The sequence below is a fragment of the Heteronotia binoei genome, chromosome 3 (assembly GCF_032191835.1).
Source record: "Heteronotia binoei isolate CCM8104 ecotype False Entrance Well chromosome 3, APGP_CSIRO_Hbin_v1, whole genome shotgun sequence".
Classification (NCBI taxonomy): Eukaryota; Metazoa; Chordata; class Lepidosauria; order Squamata; family Gekkonidae; genus Heteronotia; species Heteronotia binoei.
This window is the reverse complement of record NC_083225.1, coordinates 93,396,552-93,423,913: the sequence shown is the minus strand read 5'-3', so window position 1 is coordinate 93,423,913 and position 27,362 is coordinate 93,396,552. Positions and strand designations below refer to the sequence as shown.

At 41.5% G+C, this 27,362-nt stretch overlaps 1 protein-coding gene across 1 annotated transcript in view; it reads left to right on the top strand.

The window, feature by feature from the left end:
• The window catches only part of UMODL1 (uromodulin like 1), a 59,491-nt gene extending 53,000 nt beyond the window's left edge, over nucleotides 1–6,491 (top strand). Inside the window, exons 17-21 of the mRNA XM_060235265.1 lie at nucleotides 1,952–2,188; nucleotides 2,731–2,890; nucleotides 4,546–4,630; nucleotides 5,605–5,809; nucleotides 6,377–6,491. Of these exons, the coding sequence (XP_060091248.1) occupies nucleotides 1,952–2,188; nucleotides 2,731–2,890; nucleotides 4,546–4,630; nucleotides 5,605–5,789 (667 nt within the window). The 3' untranslated portion in view covers nucleotides 5,790–5,809; nucleotides 6,377–6,491. The remainder of the gene's footprint in view (nucleotides 1–1,951; nucleotides 2,189–2,730; nucleotides 2,891–4,545; nucleotides 4,631–5,604; nucleotides 5,810–6,376) is intronic.
• The last annotated feature ends 20,871 nt before the right edge of the window (nucleotides 6,492–27,362 follow it).

The following is a 27,362-nucleotide window of genomic DNA, read 5'->3' as shown; positions in this document are numbered from 1 at the left end:
TGTACAAAGAAGAGAAGACGCTGCAGGGGGCAGCAAGACAATTAGATAGGATAGTGAGGTTATCACCTTCTCTCCTGTTGAGTGCCATTCCCTGTATATCTCTGGATTGCTACTTTTAGGGCAATATCCTGCTTCTTTTCAGAAGTTCCACATTTAGTTTTGCCCTCTGCCTTAGCTAGTAATGTAGTTGGACCCTATCTCTGTCTCTCCTCTTTACTATCAAGTACATTTGTTCCTAAGTAAATCTTTATCTATACTTTAATCAAGTTGTGTATAGGGGTGGCCGCTTGGTACAAACTGAGCTGAAAAAATACTCCATAAAAAGCAGTGTTCTCTCAGCCGGTTACTGAGTGGGCTGCTGATTTGGCTATCAAAAAAATGCCGCCGCCCCCCCAAAAAATTCCTGAAAATATTTGGGATTTTTCAGAGGCATTGGATAGTTGGTGTTTAAAAGAAATTGCATTCCTTTTAAACATCTTTCTGCTGCTTCAGAGTTCACTAGTGGCATGGCTTTTTGCAAGGCTATAACGGAGAATAGACCCAGGGGTATCTGGAGCTCAGGTAGCCCTGTTTTTTTTTAAGTAGAAGCACCAAATTTGCAACATAGCTGCTGGTGCCTTTCCTCAAATTCTTCTCCCCTTTCAAAAAAGATTGGACCAGGGGGTCCAGTTCTATGAGCCCCAGAAGAAAGTACCCCCATCCTCCATGGTTTCCAATGGAGAGAGAAAAAGCATTTTAAAGGAAGACAGTCCCTTCCAATGTCTTCTCCAAGCTGCGAGTGAACTCCAAAGTGGCAAAACAAAGTGAGTTCAGTGGCACACAAAAGCTTATTCAGGGTATAAGCTTTTGTGTGCATACACACTTCAGAGTTCACTTATGACTTGGAGGAGGCATTTAAAGGGATTGTGTTGCTGTTAAATGCCTTTTTAAGACTTCCATTGGAAATAATGGTGGATGGGGGCACCTTCTTCTGGGCCTCATGGACCCATTGGTCCAATCTTTTTGAAACTTGGGGAGTTTTTTAAGGAAAGACACCAGCAGCTATGCTGTAAATTTGGTGCCTCTACCTCAAAAACAAATTCTCTCCGAACCCCAGATACCCCGGCTTGATTTTCCATTATAGCTTATGATCCCCATAGCATATAATGGAGTCAAACAAATTCAGCAATCCTGAATATTTCTTGAATCACAATACCATACCAATATTGGTGTTTGGGAATATTTCCAGACTTGAAAAATACCTATTTAAATGCCTTATCATTGACAACTTTGCTCAGGTCTCACAAACTGAAGGCCATGGCTTCCTTTATTGTCAATCCATTCTGTGATGGATATTCTTCTTTTCCTACAGCCTTCAACATTTTCTAGCATTCTTGTCTTTTTCAGTAAGTCATCATCTCTTGATATAATCAAAACACAAAAGCCTCAGTTTAGTCATTTTAGCTTCTAGGAAAAATTAAGGCTTGATTTGATGTCAAACCCACATTTTTGTCTTTTCAGTGGTCCATGGTTTCTGCAAAACTCTCCTCTAGTACCACATTTCAAATGAATCAACTTTTTTCCTGGCAGCTTTCTTCATTTAGAGATCTTATAATTTGGTGATGAAGACACAATAAATGGTGCAAATACCATTTCTATAGCTAAGCAACTTTTGCCTTTGATGTTAGCCATCACCTGCACAAATCCATATACCACCCTTTTTAAAACCTCTTAACCTAGGGTGGTGCAAGATGCTGTTCTTTTATTTATTTACGGTATTTTATTTAGAAAATTTCTATGGTGACTCTCCAGAGAACCTGCTTGAGGCAGTTTACAAAGTAAAATATAATGAAAACATAAAATGCCATAAAAAGTCATTCTTTTGCATCAAGCATCCTTTCAGCACTACTAGACTTGCCTTGTAAATGAATTCTCTTCAACAAATTTTAACATCAGATAAATTTGCTTGCAGGGTTTATACCATTTTTGAAGATTTACATGGATCAGGACACTTTTTAACAGAAATGCAGCTCTTCATTGGAAATTCTCCAATTCCCAAAAACTTCAGCATCTCTGCTAGCGATGACATAATGATTGAAGTGGGAATTCGGAAAGAGGACAGCAAGCTCAAGGTGGTTGTCAGCGAATGTTGGGCAACTCCAAGTAATAACTCCATGGATCATATATCATTTCCTTTTATCCATGGCAGGTACAGTACACACAACCAATACAAGGTGATTGTGTGTGTGATTTGTTTTCATGTGGGCAAGTATGTAACTTCTTAATACACAAATACACAAAATCAGGCGACAGAAAAAGCAGCTCTATTGTAACAAGTGATTGATATTTTCTTGCTTAATAGTTCCACCCCTATGTAGATTGCAACCACTGTCTTCTGTGGCAAATCTGTAACCTATTTAGGTAGTCTTCGGGCAAGACTGCTGCTTCTGATCCTCAGCCTGTGCTCCCTGTCTGAAATGTAAGAATAATTCCATTGATCTCCCTTTAGTGTTCAGATAACACAGATGAAACGGTTTGAGCACTCAAAAGGACTATTTAAACACTTAAGTATTCAACATGCCACAAATAAATGCATAGGACTGGATACAAACTTCTACAAATGGAGAGTAAGGTTGCACAAGGGATCTTTCCTGCTTTGTTTCTCAAGTGAAAAGACACTATTGAAGCATGAGTGGCCCATGAGAACACACATGCATAAACTAAATGTTGTACTGATATGTTTTTCCTCAGTTGTCCAGTTCCAAGCACGCATACTGCTATTACTGCGAATGGGATTTCCAGCAAAGCCCAATTTAAGCTGAAAATATTTTCCTTTGTGAACAACTCAGTGGTTTATTTACACTGCAAAATCCATATTTGTGTGGAAAATCTGGGAAGTACTTGCAGGACGGTAAGACATTTCCCTATACAAACTTTATTGTTTTCTACATGTTCCATGGGACACTCAAAGGGAAAACAAAATGATAATAAACCATTAAAATGCTTATACATTGTTCTGATTTTTTTTTTAAAGAAGTGGCGGCAGCAGTTTAAAAATACTAGGCTGTTTACCAAAATAAAAGGGAACATAAATATTTTTTTATTAAACAGAAAACTGGGGGCATAATAATAAGAAGGCGGCGACATTGAATTTATATTCCGCCCTCCACTCAAAGCCTCAGAGCAACTCACAATCTCCTTTATCTTCCTCCCCCACAACAAACACCCTGTGAGGTGGGTGAGGCTGAGAGGACTGCAATCCTTTGCAATCCCCATATCTGTCAAACTGGAATACCTGAATTTAAAATGGTTTTATCTCATTGACTTCACTAGGAGAAGGTCTTCTTCAGCAAATGCACAAATGATTTGGGCGTTCAATTGCTAGTGTCTTCTAGAGCCAGTTTGGTGTAGTGGTTAAGTGCACGGACTTTTATCTGGGAAAACCGGTTTTGATTAGCCACTCCTCCACATGCACCTGCTGGAGTGACCTTGAGTCAGACATAACTCTCTCAGAGCTGTTCTGCTCAAAATCAGTTCTTGGAGAGCTCTCTCAGCCCCACCCACCTCATAGGGTGTCTGTTGTGGGGAGGGGAAGGGAAAGGAGATTGTAAACTGAGACTCCTTTGGGTAGTGAAGGGTGAGATATAAATCCAGTCTTCTCCTCCTCCAGCTTCAACCACATTCTCCATCAGTAACAGTAGAAAAGCAAAAAAGTGCTTGCTATGCCATATGATGGGGCTAGAACTAGATGATCTTCATGTACTTTTCAGCTCTGGCCCTGAGAAGGTATTTCTACAGAAGTTTATGGGACTTGCTTTCAAGTATTCCTATTTAGGATGGAGCTCCAACTCTGTTAAGGGGTAGCTCCATAGTAAGTATATACAGTATCTGGATTTATTTTTTTTTTTTCTAGCAGAAAATATTTGGGCAGCCTGATCCTATCCCTCACTTTAGTTGATGTAGTTCTCACAGGCGGATTCCACACTCACCTTTCTCCGGGGCAGGCTTCCGTTTCTGGGTGGAACAAACTGGCGATTTTGCACCAGTTGCTTCACACCGGCATTTTGCGCGGGGCAAACCCGCGATTTACCCCGCCACAGTGTAAACCTGAAAAAACAGGTTTGCCCTGCGCAAAATGCAGGCGCGAAGCAACTGGTGCGATATCACCAGTTTGCTCCACCAAGAAACGGAAGCCTGCCCTGGAGAAAGGTGAGCGCGGAATCAGCCTTAGTGTTTAGGATGAAACAAAAAGTGTTGCTCTTTTCACGTTCCCAGTGTTGCATGATGGCTGCTATTGTTGTTTCAGTACACGGGGTACAGGCTTCTTGGAACAAATAGGTGTCCTCTTAAACCAGCAGTAGAAACCAAGCACCCATTTCAAGGGCCTACAAAGTTAGGCTGTGACAAAGGAAGAGGAGCCATAGAATTTCTGAGTGGTTCTTAATTTACATGAAAACTATGGGAATCCACAGTATAAATAATTCTGTAGGACTAGATTAGCAGCCTTATGTTTAGTGTTGCATATTGATAATCAAACCTTTGATCTGAACAAAAAAATTCTTGCAGAACTGCAAAGGTGTCCGTTCTTGGAGGACTGGGGAAACTATTGCAATGCCCCATACATCCTGGGGGCCTCTGCGCAAAGCCAGTGGTGAGTAATCAGTAAGGTCCACAAAAGGGACACAGACAGGTAAGAATTAATGTCGAGATAGCTGGAAGTCAGCCTAATGGAATTAAAGCAGCTATGAGACAGTGTGGAACTAAGACAACAGAATTGTTCACAGGTTATCACGCCTTAGCTAGCCTTTTTGACTGATGGTTGTAAAAATAATAGCCATCATATGCTCTTGAATTGCTGTGTCAGCAAAATAAAGTGCCACACTGTGTTTATGCATAATTTGGGTCCCTGGGGCCAGGTGGTGGAGGAATACAATCTCAGCAGCCCTATATTAACAAACAACACCCTGCCCAAACCCCAGCATCCTGCTTTTTTCACTGCTGTCTGGAGCCTTCTGTTAGAACCCCATCAATCTCACGTGGAATCACAGTGGCCACAAAAGATCCCACCCCCTTCTTTCACCCTCCCAGCTCAACATCCAGGTGTCTATTCTCCTGGCCTGACTTGCTATGGCCTAAGGTTGCCAATCTCCAGATGGTGCCTGGAGATCTCCCAGAATTAAAGTTCATATCTAGACTAAAGAGATCAGTTCTGTTAGAGAAATGAGCTCAAGAAAGAAGTGGATTATAGCTCCAGTTGGCCTGGGTCAGCAAGGAAGATTTGACATCACTCCCCCAACTCTCCCCACCTGTCTTCTCTGCTTCTCTGCTGATGATGCTGGTGCTGCTCTAGGAGCACAATAATAATTTAATTTAAAAAATTTCAAGGCAGCAGTAACCTTAGTAAGTCTTTCATCCCAGTAAGGAGCAGAATGGACATGCTCTTTATCTTTCTTAAATTCAGGTTTTTGACTGTTGGTGAAATACAAAACCACTGACAGTGTGAAGATGAGGCTATTAATACAAGCAGGGAGTTTAGATTGGTTGCAATCTCCATATCTGATCAAGTTTTATAAAAGTTGCACATTTGAGTTTTGCTGAGATATATTTTTATTCCTTGTATTTTAGATGGTTTAAATGAAGAAAAGAAGCCTGGCTTAGGAGTAGGCTACATTGTCCTTATTGTCATTGGTGTATTTGTTCTTGCGCTGGGAATAGCAGGTCTTTTGGTTTTCCGATACCAACGAAAAGCTGGAGCATATAACTTCCAAATCAAGTCTGACAATTTTAGCTACCAAGTGTTCTATGAGTGAATGCTTCAATTTCACTGCAGGTAAGGGAATTATGAATTTGTTTTTCCTTTTTTCAGTCAAAATTTATTCAGTATAGAGTGGTGGGTGGAATGATGAGATAGGAGTGGGAAGATCTAGATTCAAATCCTCAATTATCCATAAAGCACACACAGTGACCCTAGCTCACTCAGAATCTCTCAGCCATTCTACATACCTCACAGGGTTGTTGTAAGAATGTAGGAGAGCCTGCTTCATGAGCTTTTGGCAGAAAAGTGTGATAAAAATAAAGGTTGTCTCCTTAGAAAAAGTGGTTTGTCCTTGATATCTCTTCCTTCATATGGTCACTGTCCAACAGGAGCCAATGTAGTGGACAGAGTTTTCAACTTTGCTTGGGAAGGTCTTTGTTTAAATTCCCTCCATGCCATGATTGGGTGGCTTTAGGAAAGTAATTATCCATGTTTTAATTGTGAAATCGGATAACCCCATGGAAGCCAAGAAAAGCTCCTTGGAAGAAGGGTGGGATCCAAATGGGATGGATAGCTAGATAGTGTCCATGCTGCTAATTATCTTATTTATTTTTATCTTATTTTTTCCTCTTGACATTCTAGTTGGAGACATTCTACAAATATCATTTCCTGTATATGATGCCAGGCTTGTTGCATCAAGCTAAAGCTGTCCACAAACAGAATGATGTATTTCCTGGTCTTGTCATCAGTCTTCTAACTTCTTACCAGATTTAAGTTGCTGTTTTGCAATGATTTGCAGGAGGAAGTATCCTCCTCCTTACAGATTGTGCAGTTGCACCATCCCCCTTGCTCTTGAAAAGTAGAACACTGATCAATTTAGTAAGGGAAAAACTCAGGTTGCCTTTCTTTATAATTTCCCATCTAGGCATTTAAATTATGAATTGTAGTATTCCCAGCTTGCCATAAAGCCCTAATTCTACTAGGACGTATCTACTGGATGAGTAACATGAGTACTGGAGAAGAAAAGCTGTTATTTAAAATTAACTCCAAGCATTTCCAGATGAGTTTTGAAAAAAACAAATTAAGATTTTTAAAACTTGGCAAAAACCAATGATAAAAAGCAATCACCTCTGTAACTGGACTGACCAAGCCTGGAGTAAACTGTTCGTGTGAGAGAGATATAAAACATAAGGATTATTCCCTGTTAAGCTTTCCCTCCAGTATAGTGAGTAATTGCCATGTATGTGTGGCTCATGGCAAGACATCTTTACAGCTAGCATGTCCATGATCTTCTTTAAATTCTCATCTGATGGCAAGTCTCATAGCATCAAGTGTTTGTGGTCCTAGAAGAAAAACAGACTGTAGCCATGGCCTGCCTTGCTAGAGCAGACAGACACACCATACAGTAAACCATGCTTTAGTTAGCTGGCAATACCACATGAAAATCACTAAAATGCAAGAGATGAGTTATTCCAAAGTGCAAAGCAGAAACCGCCCTGAGCCTGCTTCGGTGGGAAGGGCGGGATACAAATAAAAATTTTATTATTATTATTATTATTATTATTATTATTATTATTATTATTATTATTATTATTATTATTATTATTATTGTTGTTGTTGTTGTTGTTGTTGTTGTTGTTGTTGTTGTTGTTGTTATATGCCCATGTTTATTGCTTTCGACAATATATTGAAAATTCTTCTCTGTCAGAAATCTTGTTATGCTACCTGCTTGGCTTGCCATGTTTAATCTCCACTGCTTGTACATGCTACATACCTGCCGGCTGCCAGAAATGTAGCAGGTTAAACTCTCTCATCACTTGCCTGAAAAAGCTGTACCAGCTGTCTATAGCAGAGAAGGTACAGGGGCCCTGAAAAGCAACAGCTGGTCTTTAGCATAGGTCTAAAATTTGAATCCTACCTACATTGCGCTTCAGTGTGTTTAAAGTGAGATGACTCAAATATTTTTGGATGTCCCCAGGGCCATACAAGGTTGTCTATATTACTAAAGGGACAGATAGCTCTTCTCTCTGGTTTATGTTGCAGGTCTAGCCAACCCTTAACACTAATGTAATTATTTGTTAAAGTTACAGCTGTAATAATAATAAAAAGGATTTTCCCACCTTACTTTTAGGAGTTACTATATTTTTGTACATTTTTGTATAGTTTCATTTTGAAGATCACAGACTGCCTTGGGTGCACACAGAAAAAGAGGAACTATTTTTATAGACTGTAGTTTTTGAGCTGCCATCCCTAAGCTATTTAAGATAAGTGACCATCAGAGTTGAACTAAAGGCCACATTGTATGTGACACCTTCACATGGAGGGTGCCAAAAAGCACTTCCACATCACAGTGCTCTGTGCAGAGTTGTCGCATGTGAGTTGGCTCTAACTGGATTGTTTTGTATATGAATCATAGTTTTAACTTGACCCCTGATGAGCCAGGTTGATTAAAAGCTGTTAGAAAAAAACAGTTGTAAGTGAAACGGGGAAATTAGCATTTGGTATTTGTTCAACACAGTCACAGTACTGAATTAGATGCATATCAATGTTATTAACTTCCTGTTTGCTAACTTAATAAAGACCATTTCTAAGCTTGTGTATGGTGCTCACGTTCAGTGACCAATCCAAAACAAACAAACGTGGTTTCTACACATGGAGGGAGTGATTCCCCTGTTTCTGGTACAGCTGCAGTCGAAGTGCAGCAGCAATGGGCTTCCACATGGCAATTTTCCGTGCAATTTATCTGTCCCATTCCCCTAGCAGCAGCAGCCTCTCTCTCCTGGGCCACCAGGGCTTTTGCAATTTTTAAAACAAAATAGCACTAGAATGTTGTTATGTTGGTATACCATTGTAACAACAAGTGTGACAGGTTCTCTGAATTCCCCACTTTATTATTTGTTTAAAAGTAAGTCTCTACTATGAACCAGGCTAGCCCACTTGCATCAGATCCTGGAAGGTAAGCAGGGTCTCTGCTGGTTAGTATTTGGATGGGAAACCACTAAGGAAGTCCAGGGTTGTCTATGCAGAGGCTGCATATAGAAAACTGAATATCTCTTGCCTTGAAAACCCTATAGGGTGACCATAAGCTGCAATTTGATGGTATTTGCCACCATCACCCTCTAGCCTCCTTCCATTGCCATATATGCCTTTCCCCTTACATTTCCACAAGGGAAGAAGCTAGATACTCACTTAAAAAAAAAAAAGCTGAGAATGTAGAGAACTCATTGCACATATTCTCATAATGCTATATCAATATAACAGTATTCTAGTGCTGATTTTTAAAAAAATCAAATAGCCACCACCAGTAGTGGAGGAAGAGGGGAGGAAATGGAAAATCCAGATTTTTTTCACCTGCACAGCAGCCACCCAGACATTTCTGCAAGCTTTCCCAAAATTTGGGAGCAAAACAGGTTTGAGAAAGACTGGAAAAAAGCCAAGGAAACCCCAGAAGATACACAAATGTAGCATGATACCATGGAGAAACAGAAAATAAACCTGCTTCCCAACAGCATTGAATCTGGCACAGAAAACAAGTGTGGAAATGACCAAAGAGTGTGGCACTTTACAGATTTATTCCAGCATGAGTTTTGTGAGCTAAAGGCAGGTCTTTTTTTGAGCAGGAATGCAGTTTCGGCTGGCTTGGTGTGGGGGTGTGGTCTAATATACAATGAGTTCCTGCAGGGCTTTTTCTAAAAAACAAAAAGCCCTGGCTAGAGGCCCCATTCTCAGGTGAAGTGGACTCTAACCCAAGGGTGTCAAACGTCCGTCCCATGGGCCAAATCGGCCCACCCAGAGCTTCAATCAGGCCCGCGGGACTCTCTTCTCCCCCCTCTCCTCTCCTGTCCTCACCCTGTGAAGCTCTGAGACTGCTGATGTTTCCAGCTCCTTCTTCCTTCTCTTTGCAGAGGCTAAAGCAGAAAGCAAAGCTGCAAAGAAAATGCAGAATAGATTCCCATTTAGGCCTATGGGCAGAGCAGACCAGAATGGAAAATGCATTGAACGTTTTCCTTGCAACTTTGTCTATGTGTTTCAATGGGATGGAACTCAGTTTAACTGCCCAGGGTTCCTATGGCCAGCTGAAGCTTCCTGGAGTTGTGTCCTTGCAAATCAAGTGTTGATGCTTTGAGCCAGTTTTGTCTCTTCTCAATGGACACTAGTGCCTAGTGAGGATCCTAACTTGAGAACCCACAGCCAAAGGGGGATATTACACTGGAGAGCCATTGCAATATGAGTAGACCCGGGGGTGGGGGGAGAGAGAGGCTTCCAATGCCCTGTCATTTCATGTTTTCCCAGGCTGAGAAGATTTTATATTTTTAGTTTTCTGCTGTATGATCCTTCTGCTTTTTCTTGATGTTTTATTTTAAAATTGCATTGCAAAATCCCACTATTCCCCTACCTTTCCATTTTAAACAAAATATTGCAAGAGTTTCAAGCATGTTTGTATTTTAAGTTAAAAATATCTTTAATTGTGTTTCACTATGTCCTTTACAAAGTCTATATCTCCGTTATCTGACATTACATTTTAAAACACACATGGTTTGGCCCCACAAAGTCCCATTTTTGTCAGATCTGGCCCTCCTAACAAATGAGTTTGACACCCCTGCTCTAGTCCATAAAAGCTTATGCCACAAGGCTCTTTGTTGTTGTTTTTTCCTGCAACCTGACTAACATGGCTACCCCATTGGAATTTATATCAAGACTTTTCCTAGTTATTAATTTTTCACTATTTTTCAGTTGCAATCATCCACATACAATGCAAAAGGGGAGGCAAACCCAGTTGCATCCAGGAAAGCTACAGCATAACAAGCCCAATAAAAACACACACACGCAGCATAACAAGCCCAACAAAATACACACACCGTAGAAAGGCACACAAGTTTATACCTTGAATAAACTGTTGGTCTTAAAGGTGCTTTGTACTTCTCCCATGCAATTGAGGCAGCCAAGCAAAGGAGAGGAGCCTCAGCCAACGGAAGGGAAGAAAGGCTTGCCTTGTCTCCCATGTGATTGAGGGAGCCTGCCCCCCTTGGAAGAGAATTGGGAGGAGCCTCAGCCATTGCAGAGAACAGAGGCTTGCTATCTATATCTCCAGTGCAATTGAGAGACTCTGGCAAAACAAACTGTAATGCAGCAGAAGCAGAACTGGAGAAGGAAGCATCAGTTGCTCAAGGGACAGTCAGGAACCTTGTACGGGCCGCATGTTTGACACTCCCGTACTATCCTTTATATGTAACGCATCACTAAATTCAGCCATTGTACTAGAAATTTGACACCAATTTTTAAAGATCCACCTGGAGAGGAACCAGAGAATTACAGGCCAGTCAGCCTAATGTCAATTCCAGGCAAAAGAGTCAAAATTGTAATCAAAGACAGTCACATAGAGGGCAAAGCTTGCTGAGGGAAAATCAGCATGGCTCCCGCAAAGGGAAATCCTGTCTCACCAGCCTTTTGGAGTTCTTTGAGAAAGTGAACAAGCATGGAGACAATGGGCTTTCAAAAAGCTTTTGAGAAGGTATCTCACCAAGACTCCTGAGTAAACATAGCTGTTGTGGGTTCTCTTATGGATTAAAAAGGGGTTAAATGATAGGAGCCAAGAGTAGGACTCAATTGACAGTTGAGGAGGGAAGTAAGCAATGGGGTCCCACAAGTATTAGTATTGGAGCCAGTACCATTTGTTGATAAATGATCTGGAATGAGGGGTGAATAGTGTTGGGGCCAAGTTTGCAGATGACACAAAATTATTCAGGAAGGTGAAAACCAAGACTGATTGAAGAGTTCCAAGAGGACCTCCACAAACTGGGTGGGTAGGCAACAATGCGGCAACTGAAGTTCAGTGTTGCTAATGTAAGGTGAAGCACATTAGGACAAAAAATCCCAACTTCAAGTATAGGCTCATGGGGTCTGAATTTGATGAGACTGAGAGAAGAAAAGATCTTGGGATCATACTGGATTGCTCAATGATAGTGTCAACTCAGCGTGCTGCAGTGGTGAAAAGGGCAAACTCCATGTTAGGATTTATTAGGAAAGGGATTGAGAATAAAATGGCCAGTGTTGTACAGTCTCTGTATAGATCTATGGTGTAGCTTCACTTGGAATATTGTATATAGTTCTGGTCAGGGGTCATTTTGTAGAAAAATAGGTGTTCATCCAGGGATTGTTATGCAGCTGCACATACTATTCAATGGACAAGGAACTCTCAGGAGGAGGAGGTGGAACTCTCAGAAAGGTTCAGGAGCTGTGCTCCTTTGAGCTCCCACTGAATCTGAGGCCTGGTTCTGGTCACCATATCTCAAAAAGGCCATTGCTGAGCTGAAAAAAGTACAGAGGAGGGCAACCAAGATGATTAGGGGATTGGAGCACCTTCACTATAAGGAAAGACTGAAGAGTCTGGGACTTCCAGTTTAGAAAAGAGACAACTGGGGGGAGGGAGCATATACAGTTTTACAAAATTATGCCAGAGGTCAGAGAGTTGACAAAGAGAAGTTTTTTTCGCTCACCCAAAATACTAGAACTTTAAGGAATCCAATAAAACTGATGGGCAGTAAGTTCAGGACTGACAAAATGAGATATTATTTTACACAGAGAGTGATTAAAATGTGTAATTGCTGCCACAGAATTTCGTGGTGGCCACAGGAATAAACAGCTTTAAAAGATTAGATTGTTTGGTGTCCAGAGGAACTGGTTGGCCACTGTAAGACAAGATGCTGGACTAGATGGACCATTGATTTGATCCAATGGCTCTTCTTACCTTCATATGTTGTTATGGAGCTATCATTCAGGCTCTCCCTATTAATGCTCCTTTCTGCAATAATGAGAAATAGGGCCAATATGAATTAGATTATTCCTTCTATTTGAAATATGTAGTCTTAGAATTACAAGAGGAGGACTCCTTATTTTTCCTCTCTCAATCTTGAGATATCTCTGAGTAAATTTGCATATCTGTCTTCTAAGGTGAGAGTGAAGAATGAAATTCTTATCTCTGTATACCATGGCTTCTCACTCCCCAACAATAATTCCTGGGCCACTTTCCTAAACACACTTGCTTGGAAGTAACTTCATTCATTCATTTTACCATGAGCTTTATAATTAACATGTCAGGGAGGTTCAGATGCTTGCTGTTCTAGAGCAGGGGTCCTCAAACTTTTTAAATAGGGGGCCAGTTCACTGTCCCTCAGACTGTTGGAGGGCCGGATTGCCGTTACTGTAGAAGGCCACAGGCCGTCAGTTCTCCATCTTCTGCATCTCTCTCCCTTCCCCACACCACACACCCTGACCTGGGAACTCACCTCACCTCGGTATCACCTCACACTCTGTCTCCGCCGCCTCAGCCCAGTGCCGGAAGTGTGCGTTGCTAAGGCGAGTTTAGGTCGAACGTCACTTCCGGTCTGAGTTTGCCATAACCTGGCGGGCCGCATAAACGTCCTCAGCGGGCCGCATCTGGCTCGTGGGCCGTAGTTTGAGGACCCCTGATCTAGAGGATGGATAAAATGCCTCAGGGTGCGGTTCTTTCCCCGATGTTATTTAACATCTATATGCGTCCCCTCGCCCAGATTGCCCGAAGGTATGGGCTGGGTTGTCACCAGTATGCTGATGACACCCAGCTCTATCTGCTCATGGGCGGTCGGCTGGTCTCCGCCCCACAAGACCTGGACCGGGCGTTACAGGCTGTGGCTGGGTGGCTCAAACGGAGCGGGCTGAGGCTAAATCCAGTGAAGACAGAGGTCCTTTGCTTGGGCCATCGCGGCCCGGGAGGGGAAATACCCCTTCCGGTTTTTGACGGTGCTCCACTGACGGCGGCGCACAGGGTCAGGAGCCTGGGGGTACTTCTGGAGCCTTCTTTAACAATGGAGGCCCAGATAGCAGCCACTGCCAAGTCCGCATTCTTCCACCTTAGGCGGGCAAGGCAGCTGGCTCCCTTCCTGGAACGCGACGACCTAGCAACGGTGATCCATGCTACGGTCACCTCGAGATTGGACTACTGCAATGCCCTCTACATGGGGCTGCCCCTGTGTCGAACCCGGAAATTGCAGCTGGTGCAGAACGCCGCCGCCCGGCTGTTATTGGGGCTCCCAAGATGGGAGCACATTCAGCCGGGACTTCGGGCTCTGCACTGGCTGCCAATATCCTACCGAGTTCGGTACAAGGTGCTGGTTATTACCTTTAAAGCCCTATATGGTCTAGGACCTGCCTACCTAAGGGACCGTCTTTCCTTGCATGTTCCCCAGAGAGCACTGCGATCGGGATCTCAAAATCTTTTGGTCGTCCCCGGGCCAAAGGAGGCCCGCTTGAAGATCACAAGGGACCGGGCCTTCTCTGTAATGGCTCCATTTTGGTGGAACCAGTTGCCGGAGGAGGTAAGGGCCCTGCGGGATCTTACTCAATTCCGCAGGGCCTGTAAGACAACCCTCTTCCGGCTGGCCCACAACTAACCGGCCTTGTATCCTTGTATACCTGTATACCGACTACTGAATATCGAATATGGAACATCGAAATGTTGAAGACGGTATACCGAATCAGTATTTGAATTTGAATTTACGACCACTGTCTGATTTTAACGACATGTACATTTATAACAAACGTTGGATTTTAATTATTTAATGAAATGTTAATTTTATAGTGTAACTTATTTTTATGTTAGTTTTACATATGTTGTAAGCCGCCCTGAGCCACTCGATGGGAAGGGCGGGATATAAATCCCAGATAGATAGATAGATAGATAGATAGATAGATAGATAGATAGATAGATAGATAGATAGATAGATAGATAGATAGATAGATAAAAATGTGGTCAGATTATGAAACAGCATGGAACAGCTGAGGGGAACAGAAAGGAGGGCTTAAATGAAAGGGGACAATTCCCTTACTGAGGCCACGTCACTGCACATTTCTACTAACTGTGGTTTTCTAGTGACATCACCCCCATCTTTGTACTGCCCACAGCTCACTATGGAAAGTAGTATGAAGGGGCGGAGGCGTCCATTCCTGGGGCCACATCACCCTCACCTTTCTCCTAGCTGTGTCTTGCTGCATCCTGCAGAAAGGAAGTAGAGAAGTCGCTTCCTGAGGACATTACCTCAACTTTTCTCCAGGCTGCAATTTGCCATGGCCAGCAGAAAAGAGGGTGGAAGTCTATTCCCAGGGGCTTGTCAGTCCTGCCTTTCTGGGAGGAACTTCACTCCTTCCTTTTTTCTGTCTGATGAAAGTTATGAAAAAACAACATGGGATCACAGTTCATATTAGAGATACAAACATGGTGATATGCTGGCCAGCACACTCAGTGAAACTTTTATCAAGAATTTTACAAATCTTTTGTCACATTATACAGAAGTACAATATTACAAAGAAAGTCCATCTAATGAGCACCTGGATATAGTTTCATTTCATTAAAGGACAGGTTCTGATTGGATGTCATCATCGCCTGATGTGCATGGCCAGAAACTGTAATCTGAACTATGGTCCAGGATAGAGGGGGCTAGCTGAGATTTTCATGGACTATAAACCATGACTATGCTTTGCAATTGCTAGAAACATCTGAATTGAGGTCTTCCTACTAAAACTAAGGTTTGTGCCACCTAACACAGTTCTTCTGAGAGTTAGTTGGAGCTAGCTTTGTTATTTTCTGTTCTGTATGATTTCAGAGTAATGTGTTGGAAATAAATTTCTCTTTACTAATATTTATTTATAATTATTTTTTAAAGCAGCAGTTTGGTTCTTATGTGCTTTTGCCCTTGTGTGCTTCCTTGACAACATTAAACCAGGGTTTCATACATTTAGTGTGTCAGATGTTTAGAATAGGGCTGCCAAGCTCCTGGGCAGGGCAGGGGCTCTCCCTCTCTAGAGGTCCCCAACCCACCGGCCCACATTGGGGATCCCCTCCGGAAGTCGTGGCGTGATGGCATCGCTCTCTGGCAACTTTGCACACCAACCGCTCTTACTTTCCTCTTATTCCAACAATATACCTTTACTTTTTACCCAACTATATATCGGTTCCCAACTCTCTTTACATTTTTGTATGTTTCCATCACGTAACCTTGTGGTCATTAAATCAAGTTCCGCAGCTTCTGTAAGTTGAACAATAAATTCTTCCCTGGAAGGTATTTTTGGTAGCTTCCAGTATTTTGCATATAATATTCTTGCAACTGTTACAATATACATTAACACCTTAGTTGTTTCAGGTGGGAGATTTTCCCTGCAAACATTTAAGAGATAAAGCTCTGGGGAGTGTCTAAGTCTAATTTTCAAAATCTTCTGGGTCCAAATGCTAATTAAAGACCAATACTTTTTGGCATGTTCACATTTCCACCATATGTGGAAAATTGACCCTTTAGCCTTTCTACATTTCCAACACTTGTCAGAGTAACTGGGATACGCTTTAGCTAGTCGTTCCGGCGTCAAATACCAGCGATAGATCATTTTATAAAGATTTTCTTTATACAAATCTGGTTTGATCAATTTTATGTTCCGTCTCCATATTTTCTCCCAGTCATCTAAAGATATGCTGTAACCGAAGTCTCTCAACCATTTAACCCAAGATTCTTTCACCACCTCTCCTTGCATTTTTTCCCTGAGCAGCCACTCGTAAATTTTAGAGATTAATTTCTGATCTATTTGAATAATTTGGTCAAGGTCATTTAATTTTCTAGAAAAGCCTATTTCTTTATCTTTTTGATATCTTGATTTTATTTGACACTTCAGCCACCAATCCAAATTGTCCATTTCTTCTGCTCGGAGGTTATTTTGTCCATCTAATAGATTTTGGTAGCATAAATTGTTCCAAGTGTAGAGATTCGGGTGGGTAGAAGCCTCTACCGGTGATAGCCATGATGGGGTATAAGAATAGAACTTTCTAATTTCTAACCATACTCTATAAAGGGATCTTCTGATCTCATGTCTCCAGAAGGAGCTATTTTGTGAGGGACTTTGGTACCAAAGGTAGCCGTGCCATCCTTTCTCCAGACCTGCCCCTTCTAATGCTAGTATTCTTTTATTTTTCAAAGTGAACCAATCTACTAACCAGACTATTCGACTAGCCATATGATAGAGGTTCCATTCTGGCAAAGTAAGTCCGCCTCTAAGTTTGCTATCTTGGAGTACCTTAAGTCTAATTCTAGGTTTTTTGTTCTGCCAAATAAACTGTAAAATTATTTTGTTGACCCGCTGAAAAAATGACTTTGGGAGCAAAATGGGAATCATTTGAAAGAGGAAAAATATTCTTGGCAGCACATTCATTTTAATAGTGGCTATCCTGCCCAGGAGTGAGATTTGTAAGTCTTTCCATCTGTATAAATCTTGCTGTATCTCTTTCACTAGTTTCTCATAATTATTTCGGTATAAATCTTTCAAATCTTTGGTCATTTGGATTCCTAAATATCTTACTTTTTTCCCTTGTAAAAATTCCGACTTTGTTTCAAATTGGCTAATTTGTTCATTATTCATATTTTTAGTAAAAAATTTTGTCTTCTGAGCGTTAATCTTAAGTCCCGCTACTTGCCCATATTGTTTAAACGTTTCTTTCAAATATGCAATAGAAGTATTGGGATCTTCCAGCACACATAGCATATCATCTGCGAATGCTTGAATCTTCAACTCCTCTCCCTTGATTTTTATGCCTCTTATTCTGTCTTCGTCTCTTATTCTTTGCAATAATGGCTCTAAAGTTAAAGCAAACAAAAGAGGCGATAACGGGCACCCTTGTCTTGTTCCTTGTGCCATTTCAATCATATCCGACTTAATGTTGTTGAAATTGATTCTTGCCTTTTGTTTAGTATAGATGGTTTCCACTAAATTGCAAAAATTTTCTCCGCAGCCCACAGCCTTTAATGAATTCATGATAAATTTCCAGTTCACATTATCGAAGGCTTTCTCTGCGTCGACAAAGATAAACGCTACCTGCTTCTCTGGATGTTCTTTATAAAATTCAATAGCGTTTAGTAAAAATCTTAGATTTTGCCTCATTTGTCTACCTGGTATAAATCCTGTTTGGTCTTCATGGACAATAGTTCCTATAACCTTCTTAAGTCTATTAGCCAACACACTGGCAAAAATCTTATAATCGGCATTCAACAAAGAGATAGGTCTGTAATTTCTCACTTCTGCTGGATCTGTATCTTCTTTATGTATCAACGAGATCAACGCCTCCTTCCAAGATGCTGGTATTCTGTGATTCTTTTGTATATCCTCAATTACGTTTTTGTACGAAATAAGAAGTTCTTCTCCACACGCTTTGTAGAATTCACTTGGTAGTCCATCTGGACCTGGTGCTTTATTTGGTTTCTGCTGGTTTATCGCCTCCACGATCTCATGCATAGTAATTGGTTTTTCTAATTTTTCTTTTTGTTCTTTGGATAGCTGTTTCATCTTAGTCTTGATCAGATAATCATCTTGCCTCTGGTTATCTATATTTTGACCTTTATATAATTTTTGATAAAAATTTTGAATTATTGTTTTCATCTCGTCGGTTTGCGTTATCTCCTTTCCTTCTTCATCTCTAAGTAGCTTTATGATTTTCTTATTTCTTTCCTTCTTTAATTTATATGCCAGCCATCTACTGGTTTTATTTGCGTTTTCAAAGTGGGTTTGTTTCATCCATTTCAACTGTTTTTCCACTTCTTCCATTAATAATAAATTAATCTGATGTTGAATAGCGGCAATCTTTAATCTTATCTCTTCTGTGTTTCTTTTCTTTTGCTGTTTTTCTTGATCTCCTAATTTGAGGGTCAGTTCTTTATACGATTTCAGTCGCTCCTTTTTTCTTTCCGCAGTATACCTTATTGCAATACCCCGGAAAAAGGCTTTGAAGGCGTCCCATATAATGTCCATGCTAGTGTCTTTGGTTAGATTATTTTGAAAGAATTCTTTAATTTCCTTCTTGGCTATTTCCAAAAATTTGTTCTCTTTCAAGATCTGTAAATTGAGGGTCCAACGAAAGCTTTTTGCTGTTTCTAACAGTTTAATCTGGATCGGGTTGTGATCAGCATAGGTTCTGGGTAAAATTTCTGCCTGTTGAAGACGTAACACTAAGTCCGCCGACAGCCAACACATATCTATCCTCGACCAGGACTTATGCACAGATGAGTAAAACGTGTAGTCATTGGTTGTTGGATTCTTGGTTCTCCACGCGTCTATTAGGTTTAGTTCATCCGCTAATTTTAAAAAAGCTCTTGGCAAGGTATTCCGCAGCTTTCTTTTCTTTTGTTCTTCAAATTTTTTGTCCTTTTCTGTATCAAAAACCGCATTGTAGTCACCTATAATGCAACAATTCTTCGGATTAAGTTCTATCAATTTTCTGTGTAAAGCCTGGTAAAATTTTTCCAAGTTCTCATTAGGAGCATAAATATTAACTAATATCACTTTGTTACCATTAAGCTCTATCTCTATTATCACCACTCTTCCTTTTTTATCCGTATAAAGGCAGTTGGAGTGAATGGATCTGGATACATAAATAGCTACCCCTCTCTTTTTCTTCTTTAAATCAGATGAATGGTAAAGAACCCCTAGTTTTTCATTTTTCAGATATTTTATGTCCTTTTCTTGAATATGTGTCTCCTGTAAACAGATTATTGAGGAGGAAGACTTTCTCAGCTGCTGAAAAGTTCTTCTCCTTTTTCCTGGGTCATTTAAACCATTAACGTTAACCGATATTATTTGCAGACCAGGCTTAGCACTCATTTTATCCGATCTATACTATCCGGTATTAATTTCTGGGTTTTTTTAGTTTTAATCTTTGCCTTGATTCTTTCTCTCTGCGACCTCTGCGGAGCTCTTTCTTCTGAGTTACTCTGACTGTCTTCTTCTTCTTGTTCGTCCTCCGTTTCCGACTCTCGAGTGCTTCTCTCAATATGTTGTTCCCAGAATTCTTCTACTTTCTCCATCGAGTTTATATTATATCTTCTGGATTGATATGTAAAAAGTAATCCTTCTGGAACTAACCATCTGAATTGTATCGAGTGACTGATCAACCATGATGACAATTTCCGATATTTCACTCTTCGTTGTCGAACTTCCCAGGGCACTTCTTTCAAAACCTTAATTTTAGCGTCTTTCCACTTCAATTCCTGTTCTTTAGCTTTTCTTTGAATTTTCTCACATGTTGTCAAATGAGCAAATTTGACTTGAACTTCTCTTGCCAGGTTGTGCTGTCGTGTATAGTTTGATGAGACCCTCTTAGCCCATTCAATTTCTCTACTTCCTCCCTCCAAACATTCTACATCTTCAGAAGACAACATTTCTATTACTTTCTCCATTATATTTTCATTCTTTTCTTCTGGTATATTTTGAAAGCGTAATATATAAGCTGCTTTCTCCATTTCTAGCCTTATTACCCTTTCCTCTAATTGGGCCAAGCTTGCTGCATTGTCACGAGTTCTGTTGGACATCTCTTTTTCCTTTTCCTCTATCTTGTCCACTTTGGCGGTCAAGCTGTGGATCTGTTGAGTGTTCCCCAATAATTGTTTCTGAAATTCTTCCACCTGCTTGTTAGTTTTTATTATCTGCCCCAATAGATCAGCTTTCATCGTCTCTAGCGCTTCTTGGTTTTGCTTGAAGCCCTCCATCACAATATGTTGTAACTTTTCAATGGCATCTTGATTTGTTCCCTCTGGCACTGGTTTCCCCCCTCCCCCAGGCGTGGGTGGGGGGGTAGCTTGTCCAAGTTTTTTTGGCCCCATATCTGCCCCCCAAGATCTTTCTTTAATTCTAAATTAAATAGTTAGTGTTATTTTTAAACTTCTTCCGTTTACAATTCACAATCCCCTTACCCAGGGGGTTCCTTCTATTAAATAATTTAATATAATTACTTTGTTCTAGCCTTCTATAATCTATAATCAACAACAATTCAATTCATTCAGTAATCAGTTACAGTTCACTTCAGTTCATCCAATACATAAAATCAATTCAATTCAATTCATTCCATACAGAAATCAAATAGCCTTCATTGCTAATCATTAAATCAACTTGCATTCATTACTATTCATTAAATACCTTAATTTAAGTTCTATTTCTTTATAATATACAGTTACCTTAATTCCTAGTACCAAGCTCACCTTTAAACAGTTAATTTCTATTTCTGTTCCAACCACAGCAAAATAATTTCCTTACCAGTAAGTCACTAAACTATTAACAAAAGTGTACGGTTCAGTTCTTTGCCCTCCAGTAGAATTCAATTCAGTTTTCTGTCCTCCAGCTCTCTGCAGTTCAGTTCTCTACAGTCTAGATAATTATCTCTTCTGTAATTTGTCTCCTGTTCTGTTCCCCTTTTCCTGTTTATTTCAATTATTTCTATATTTGAACTTCCGGTGTAATGGCGTGGTGTCGCTAAGCATTTTCCCGAGCTCCGGGAGAAGCTTGGATTTGCTGAGCATTTGGGGGGGCTTTCGTTCTGAAAGTACCCCCTAAAGAAGCGTCGGAAGACGCGTCGCAGTTTGGGATGCTATTTGGAGACTGGATGGGTAGCGGAGGCTCCCTATTCAGATCCAATGAGCCCCTGAAGCCGATGCCCAGCAACACTCTGGTGCTTAACCGGGCCACCGGACAAGGGAGCAGACGGAGATAACATTCTTATCCGCTGCATGAAACAACAAGAAGAAACATAATTATACTTTCCAAGTGGATCCATCGAAGTTTGGGATTTATGTGTGTGTCGCGAGTGAGTGTTTTGTCGGAGAGACGCAGAACGGAGGAAAAGAAAGCGAAGAACATAGAGGGAAGGAGAAGCGGAGAGAAGCGGGATGGAAAGGTAACTGAGACTGATTGACGGCTAGAACTATTGACGGCTAGAACTATAGTATAAAGGATAGGAGAAGAAGATTGGAATCTAAAGCCAAGAATAAGGTGGGAGAGTTGAGACCGAACCGGTCGGGCAGAGAAACGGACGACAGACGGCGGACAGCAGCGGTGGCGACGGCGGAGATTGTATTCGGGAAAGAAGAGATGGTTTGATGGACTGAGTAAGTAGATTGATGGATTGAGCAAGTAGGCTGATGAACTGAGTAAGTAGTTGAATCGAGAAGGTGGTTTGAAGTATTTAAGGGAAAGATACCGAAGGTGGAAGGAGGGAGAAACAGGAAAAGATAGAAGGGAAAGAGGGGAGCTACGAAAGACACGGTGCGGATTACAGTTTAATGGCGGCTGTGCTGTAGTCGAAAGTGAAACCATGAGGCGGGGAGAGAATGGCGTCCTCTATTGAAAATAATAATATACAGGACTTGATGAGCTTTTTTACTAGACAGAAGGCAAACGGAGTCCAAGAAATAGAACTCAAAAAACCACATATCTGATAAAGAGTGGTGAGACGGTTTTTAGCAACGCCTCGTTGCGGCTGTCTCCCCACTGAAGATGGGCTTTTAAGCGCTTCTGGAGCTGATTGGGATACTGCAATAAACGGCGCGGTCATAGACAGTGAACACACAAGAGTATCATAGACGGGAAGAAGAATAGAAGAACAGAAGAATAGAAGAAAGATAAAGAGACTATACTGGACAGAGAACAATATTTAAGTTAGCTGATGTGGCATGTCTAGGAGAGATGATCCTGTTTCTTAAGAGAAGTTATAAATGCTTTCTTCAGGGACACTAGGCTCTCCAACACATTGAAAGAGACCACTGCTATGAAGTCTACCTAGGGTTGCCAATTTTGAGTTGGGAATAGGCTTCCCAACCCCCCCCCTCCCTGGCGGGGGACCCCCGAATTTGCGACCTCCTCCCTCACTCTCCAAAAATCCAGAAGCGGGGGTGGGGAGAGAACATGCATGTAGGCATCATGTCGTTGTAGAGCTCCTGCAGGTTAGAAACCTGCAAACAGTTTTTAAAATGTGTGCCCCTTTAAGGCTGCACAGAAAACAGGAAGGGCTTCATGGGAAAGGGTCAGTAACAGTTTCCATGGAGAACGGCCCCTCCCTTTCTTTTGCTTTCATTTTCACAGCAAGCAAAGTTCTGCTTGAAGAAGACCAAGTAAGTATTTGTGTGTTAGAGAGAGGGAGGGGGCAGGGGATTCCCTGGTTTGGAGGCCCTCCCCCACTTTAGAAAGCGTGTGGGGGTGAGGGAAATGTCTACTGGGCACTCTATTATTCCCTATGGAGAACGATACCCATAGGGAATAATAGGGAATTAATCCGTGGGTATTGGGGGCTCTGGGGGGGCTATTTTTTGAGGTAGAGGCACCAAATTTTTAGTATAGCATCTAGTGCCTCTCCCCAAAATACCCCCCAAGTTTCAAAACTATTGGATCAGAGGGGCAAAAGATGGTGCCCCTATCCTTAATTATTTCCTATGGAAGAAAGGCATTTAAAAACGTGTGCTGTCCCTTTAAATGTGATGGCCAGAACTCCCTTGGAGTTCAATTATGCTTGTCACACCCTTGTTCCTGGCTCCATCCCCAATGTCTCCTGGCTCCACCCCTAAAGTCTCCTGGCTCCGCCCCCAAAGCACACAGATTTTTCTTTAATTGGACTTGGCAATCCTAGTTGGGACGTTTCTGGAGATTTGGGAGTGGAGCCTTGGGCAGGTGGGGTTTGGAGAGGGAAGAGCCTTCAGTGGGCCATCAATGCCATAGAATCCACTCTCCAAAAGTTTCATTGTCCCCTTAAGAACTGTTCTGTATAGTCTGGAGATCTGTTGTAATTCCAGGAAATCTCCAGGCCCAGCTGGACGTTGGCAAGGCAACCCTAAGTTCACACCTGATCTCTGTCCCAACTTAATAACTTGCCTAGTCTCCCATATCACATTCTTGGGGTAGGTACTCAAACACGCATAGTATTTTTTAATCAATTTGACATAGTTAACTTGAAAATTACTAACTAGCATCTCATGTGTGCTTTCAATGTGTGTCCATGAACTTTGCTACTCTTTAATGTTCTTACCATCACTTATTAGATACCACTAACTGTGTAATTGCAAAAGGCAGACAATCTAGTCATTCCAGCCAATGGCCATCATTTAACAATGTATCTTACCAGGACTCTTTTTGTAGCAGGAACTCCTTGGTATATGAAGCCATACACCCCTGATGTAACCAATCCTCCAAGAGCTTACAGGGCTTTTAGTACAGGGCCTACTGTAAGCTCCAGGATGATTGGCTGCATCAGGGGTGTGGCCTAATATGCAAAAGAGTTCCTGCTACTAAAAAGCCCTGTGTCTAACTAAGCAGGCACAGAGGATGAACTGCAAGCTGTTCCATGGTTTATATCGGTCAGTCAATTAAATTTAGTGACTGAAATGAGTACTGCCTCTTCTCTGGCAACTGAGATCACTGAATTCTTGAACTGTGCAAAAGCAGTTCCAGGTTGCTATGACCAAGTGGCTATGGCTCAGGAACAAAACAACTTGGCATAGTGCTGTGCTTGCAATGAACTTTAACATATATGCTCAGGAGGTTGTTACATTCGGCCTCTCAACATCTGTTTGCCATCCCCGGCCCAAGAGATGCCTGCCTTGCATCAACTAGGGCCAGAGCTTTTTCAGTCCTGGCCCCGACCTGGTGGAATCAGCTCCCTACAAAGATCCGCCCCCTACCAGGCTTATTAGCCTTCTGTAGGGCCTGTAAAACGGAGCTGTTCTGCCAGGCTTCTAGTTGAGGCTGCGGGCGTCTATTCTTGATCTGGTTGGCCTCCCCTATTGGTACTGTCACCTGTGCTATAAAATGGATTATCATCTGCCATCTCTATGAGATATCATGATGTGAGATGGCCAGGTTGGGCAATATGGGATGATACGGTAAACTTCTCTGAGTGTTGCTGAGTTGTCTGTTTTTAAAATGTTTTTATTGCATTTTATTGTTTTATCATATGTTGTACTCCACCCTGAGCCCTACCGGGAATGGGCGGAATAGAAATATACTAAAATAAATAAAAAATAAAACATTGAGATGAACTGATCAAGCGCTCACATCATGTGGAATCAAAGGAGTTCTGACAAAAGTATGTTCCCCCAGTGATTTTGTTCATGGCAGAATGTTTGAATACTTATCTCCACACGAGACAATTTCTTGAATACAGAAAAGACCATTTTAAAGATATATAGATAAATGTCAAGCAAGAGAAGCTTTTCAGGTTTTGCCCTGACATGCTAGTTCCTCTAGGGAAACCATTCACACATATGATCCCTAAGTTGCATGGTACATAAACAACATGTGTGGTCTTGTCCATATTTTTGACATGTCGGTGAATCTAGACTAAAGGCTAAATTATATTATACTTGTAAAACAATGTTATTCTTGTTATGTTATTTATGTTGTTTATAGCCTGCCTTTTTCACTGAGTCTCAAGGGGGATTATACAGCATACAATAAATATGATCAATAGCAGGGGTCATTTTGTAGGGGGGAAAGGTGCAGGAGCTCAGTAGCATGTCTCATTTGCATATGCCCCAGGATCTCCCCACTGCATGCAGATCCTGGCTGGAGGTTCAGGAGTTGCACTCCTATGAGCTCCTGCTAAACTCAAGCCCTGATCAACAGGATGGGACATCCAATAGCCACTGCAATAGGGTTGGGATTGCAGAAAACTGAAAACAAGCAAAAATCTAGCTGAAGCAAAGCACAAACATTTAAACATGACATGTTAAATGATACAGAAATTACACAGTGGGAGCACAATTACAGCAACAGTCAGTGCACCATAGTATAGCCCAGAGTCCCTGTCTCTTCACCAAAGCATCTTTCCGAAGCATCTCATTACTGAACAGCCCATGTAAAAAAAAACCTGTAAAAAAGCCCTCCCAAATAATTCAGTTTTGCATAGTTTGTGAAAAACCAAGAAACTTCTCTCTTTCCTGGTGATTGCTCACAACTCTTTTTTTCCTGGCAAAAATCTCAGTTTCATACAGGAGCTGCATTGTTTCATATTTTTATTATTTGAAGTCACTAGTGGAATTCTTAGTTTAATTTTTTGTAGTGAAAGAGGATGAATGACTGTTAAAGACCCATTTGAGAATCCTTCTTGGAACTTAAGTTGATTTTTCAACAGATTTATTTTAGGATATGAAGAGGTAGATTTTAATGTGCAAACATCAAACAAGGGCAGCCTCAGGAGAGAACTTTTCACCTCTGTTTTAACTGCTTCTTGGGTTACGGTTTCTGTAAAGTACTGGGGTCGGCGCAGTAAGAGACCAGAGTCGGAGAGTGATTTCAGCAAGCTTTACTTCAGGAACACACACAAACACAGACTGAGCTCTGTTCAAACTTCCCGCTCCTTTATACAATTCTTGCCCCCTTCTGATTGGTCCTTAACTATCTACATGGATTGGCTGTTTACAGGGCCCTAAGGGCCTATCAGGGTACAGTATGAGCCTGGATGTTGATTGGCTACTTATGTTTCAATCCTTCCCCTGATTGGGCACGCTTAGGCCTTCTCTGGAACCCTGGTGTGGAGTTCAAGCTCTGGCTTGTTTGGCTTCCCTCCAAAAGTAACAGTTCCCTCCAAAAGTAACAGTTCTCCCATTTGAGCCTAGGACACAACAATTTCATAATTAGTAAGCATGAAACACTTCACTTGAAGTATGCTGTTGACAGATGATGCTGAAGTAGTACAAATTGTCTTCAAGTTGCTACGATACTAGCACTGTTTCCCCCCTTCATCTCTAGATTTCTCAGGTTTCTTAAGGAAGCTGTTTCTTTTTAATCTGAGCCAAACTTCTTAAAGAATAAATTGAAATGGATGTTTCTGTGAGAGAAGTGCTTTGTCTTTAATACTTCGGTGAAATCAGCTCAAGTGACCCAAATGTAGTTGTATGCCTGGACACAGAGTCAAACTACATATGATGTTCAAAATTCTGTACCTGAAACACCAGATACATTATTTTCCTCTAAAGAGCAACTTGGGGAAGCAATATGGGTTGAGATGCCTCTGAATGTAAAGGTTTCACCATGGCTAATAACCACTGATAGACTTTGCCTCCATAAATAAAATGTTTGTCACTCATGTTGGATCTGTCTTCTTTCTTTATCAGGGCTAAAAGCAGGCTAGGAGAAGGCATTTTTGATCAGAGAAATGGCGAAGAAGCTAAACCTTCCTTCTCAGTGTTGAAGCCCTGATCCATATTGAACTTCTGCTACTGATTTTTAGAGCCATATATGAGGAGTTCGAGTCATGGGTCTTGCATGTCATTTGACACTGTTCCAGTCCAGAGACAGTCATTTGGCTGCCACTAATGTGTTGAAAATAGATAGGGTCAGTATGTGATGTGAGTTGAGTTGAGTATTCCCCCAACTCAACTTGCATTTCACATCTGACCCAGGACTCACCTAAAAAGTGTGTGTTGCGGGGGTGGGGGGGCACGGAGGGAAGGAATTGACTCCAAAGCATGACACAAAAGCATGATGTGCTTCAGCCTTCCCTCCCTTGCATCCTGCACAGCTTTCATCAGAAGAAAATGGCCATGGGGGAAGAGTTGTTTGTCCAACTGCTGTTTCCACATGTCTACTCCCAACCCAACTCGCATTTCACATATCGTATAACAAGACCTATAGACAGGGACTTGGAAGAGGGAATAAAGAGGACATGGGACAATGAGAAAGTGGAAGTATAATATAGTGGGTTCCATGCATGAAGGAGACGAGGTTGCAGTGATCAAAGCTCTCTTTATCTGTTACAGCATGGCAGCATGTGAACTATGAGACTGGTGAAATGGGCCAATGG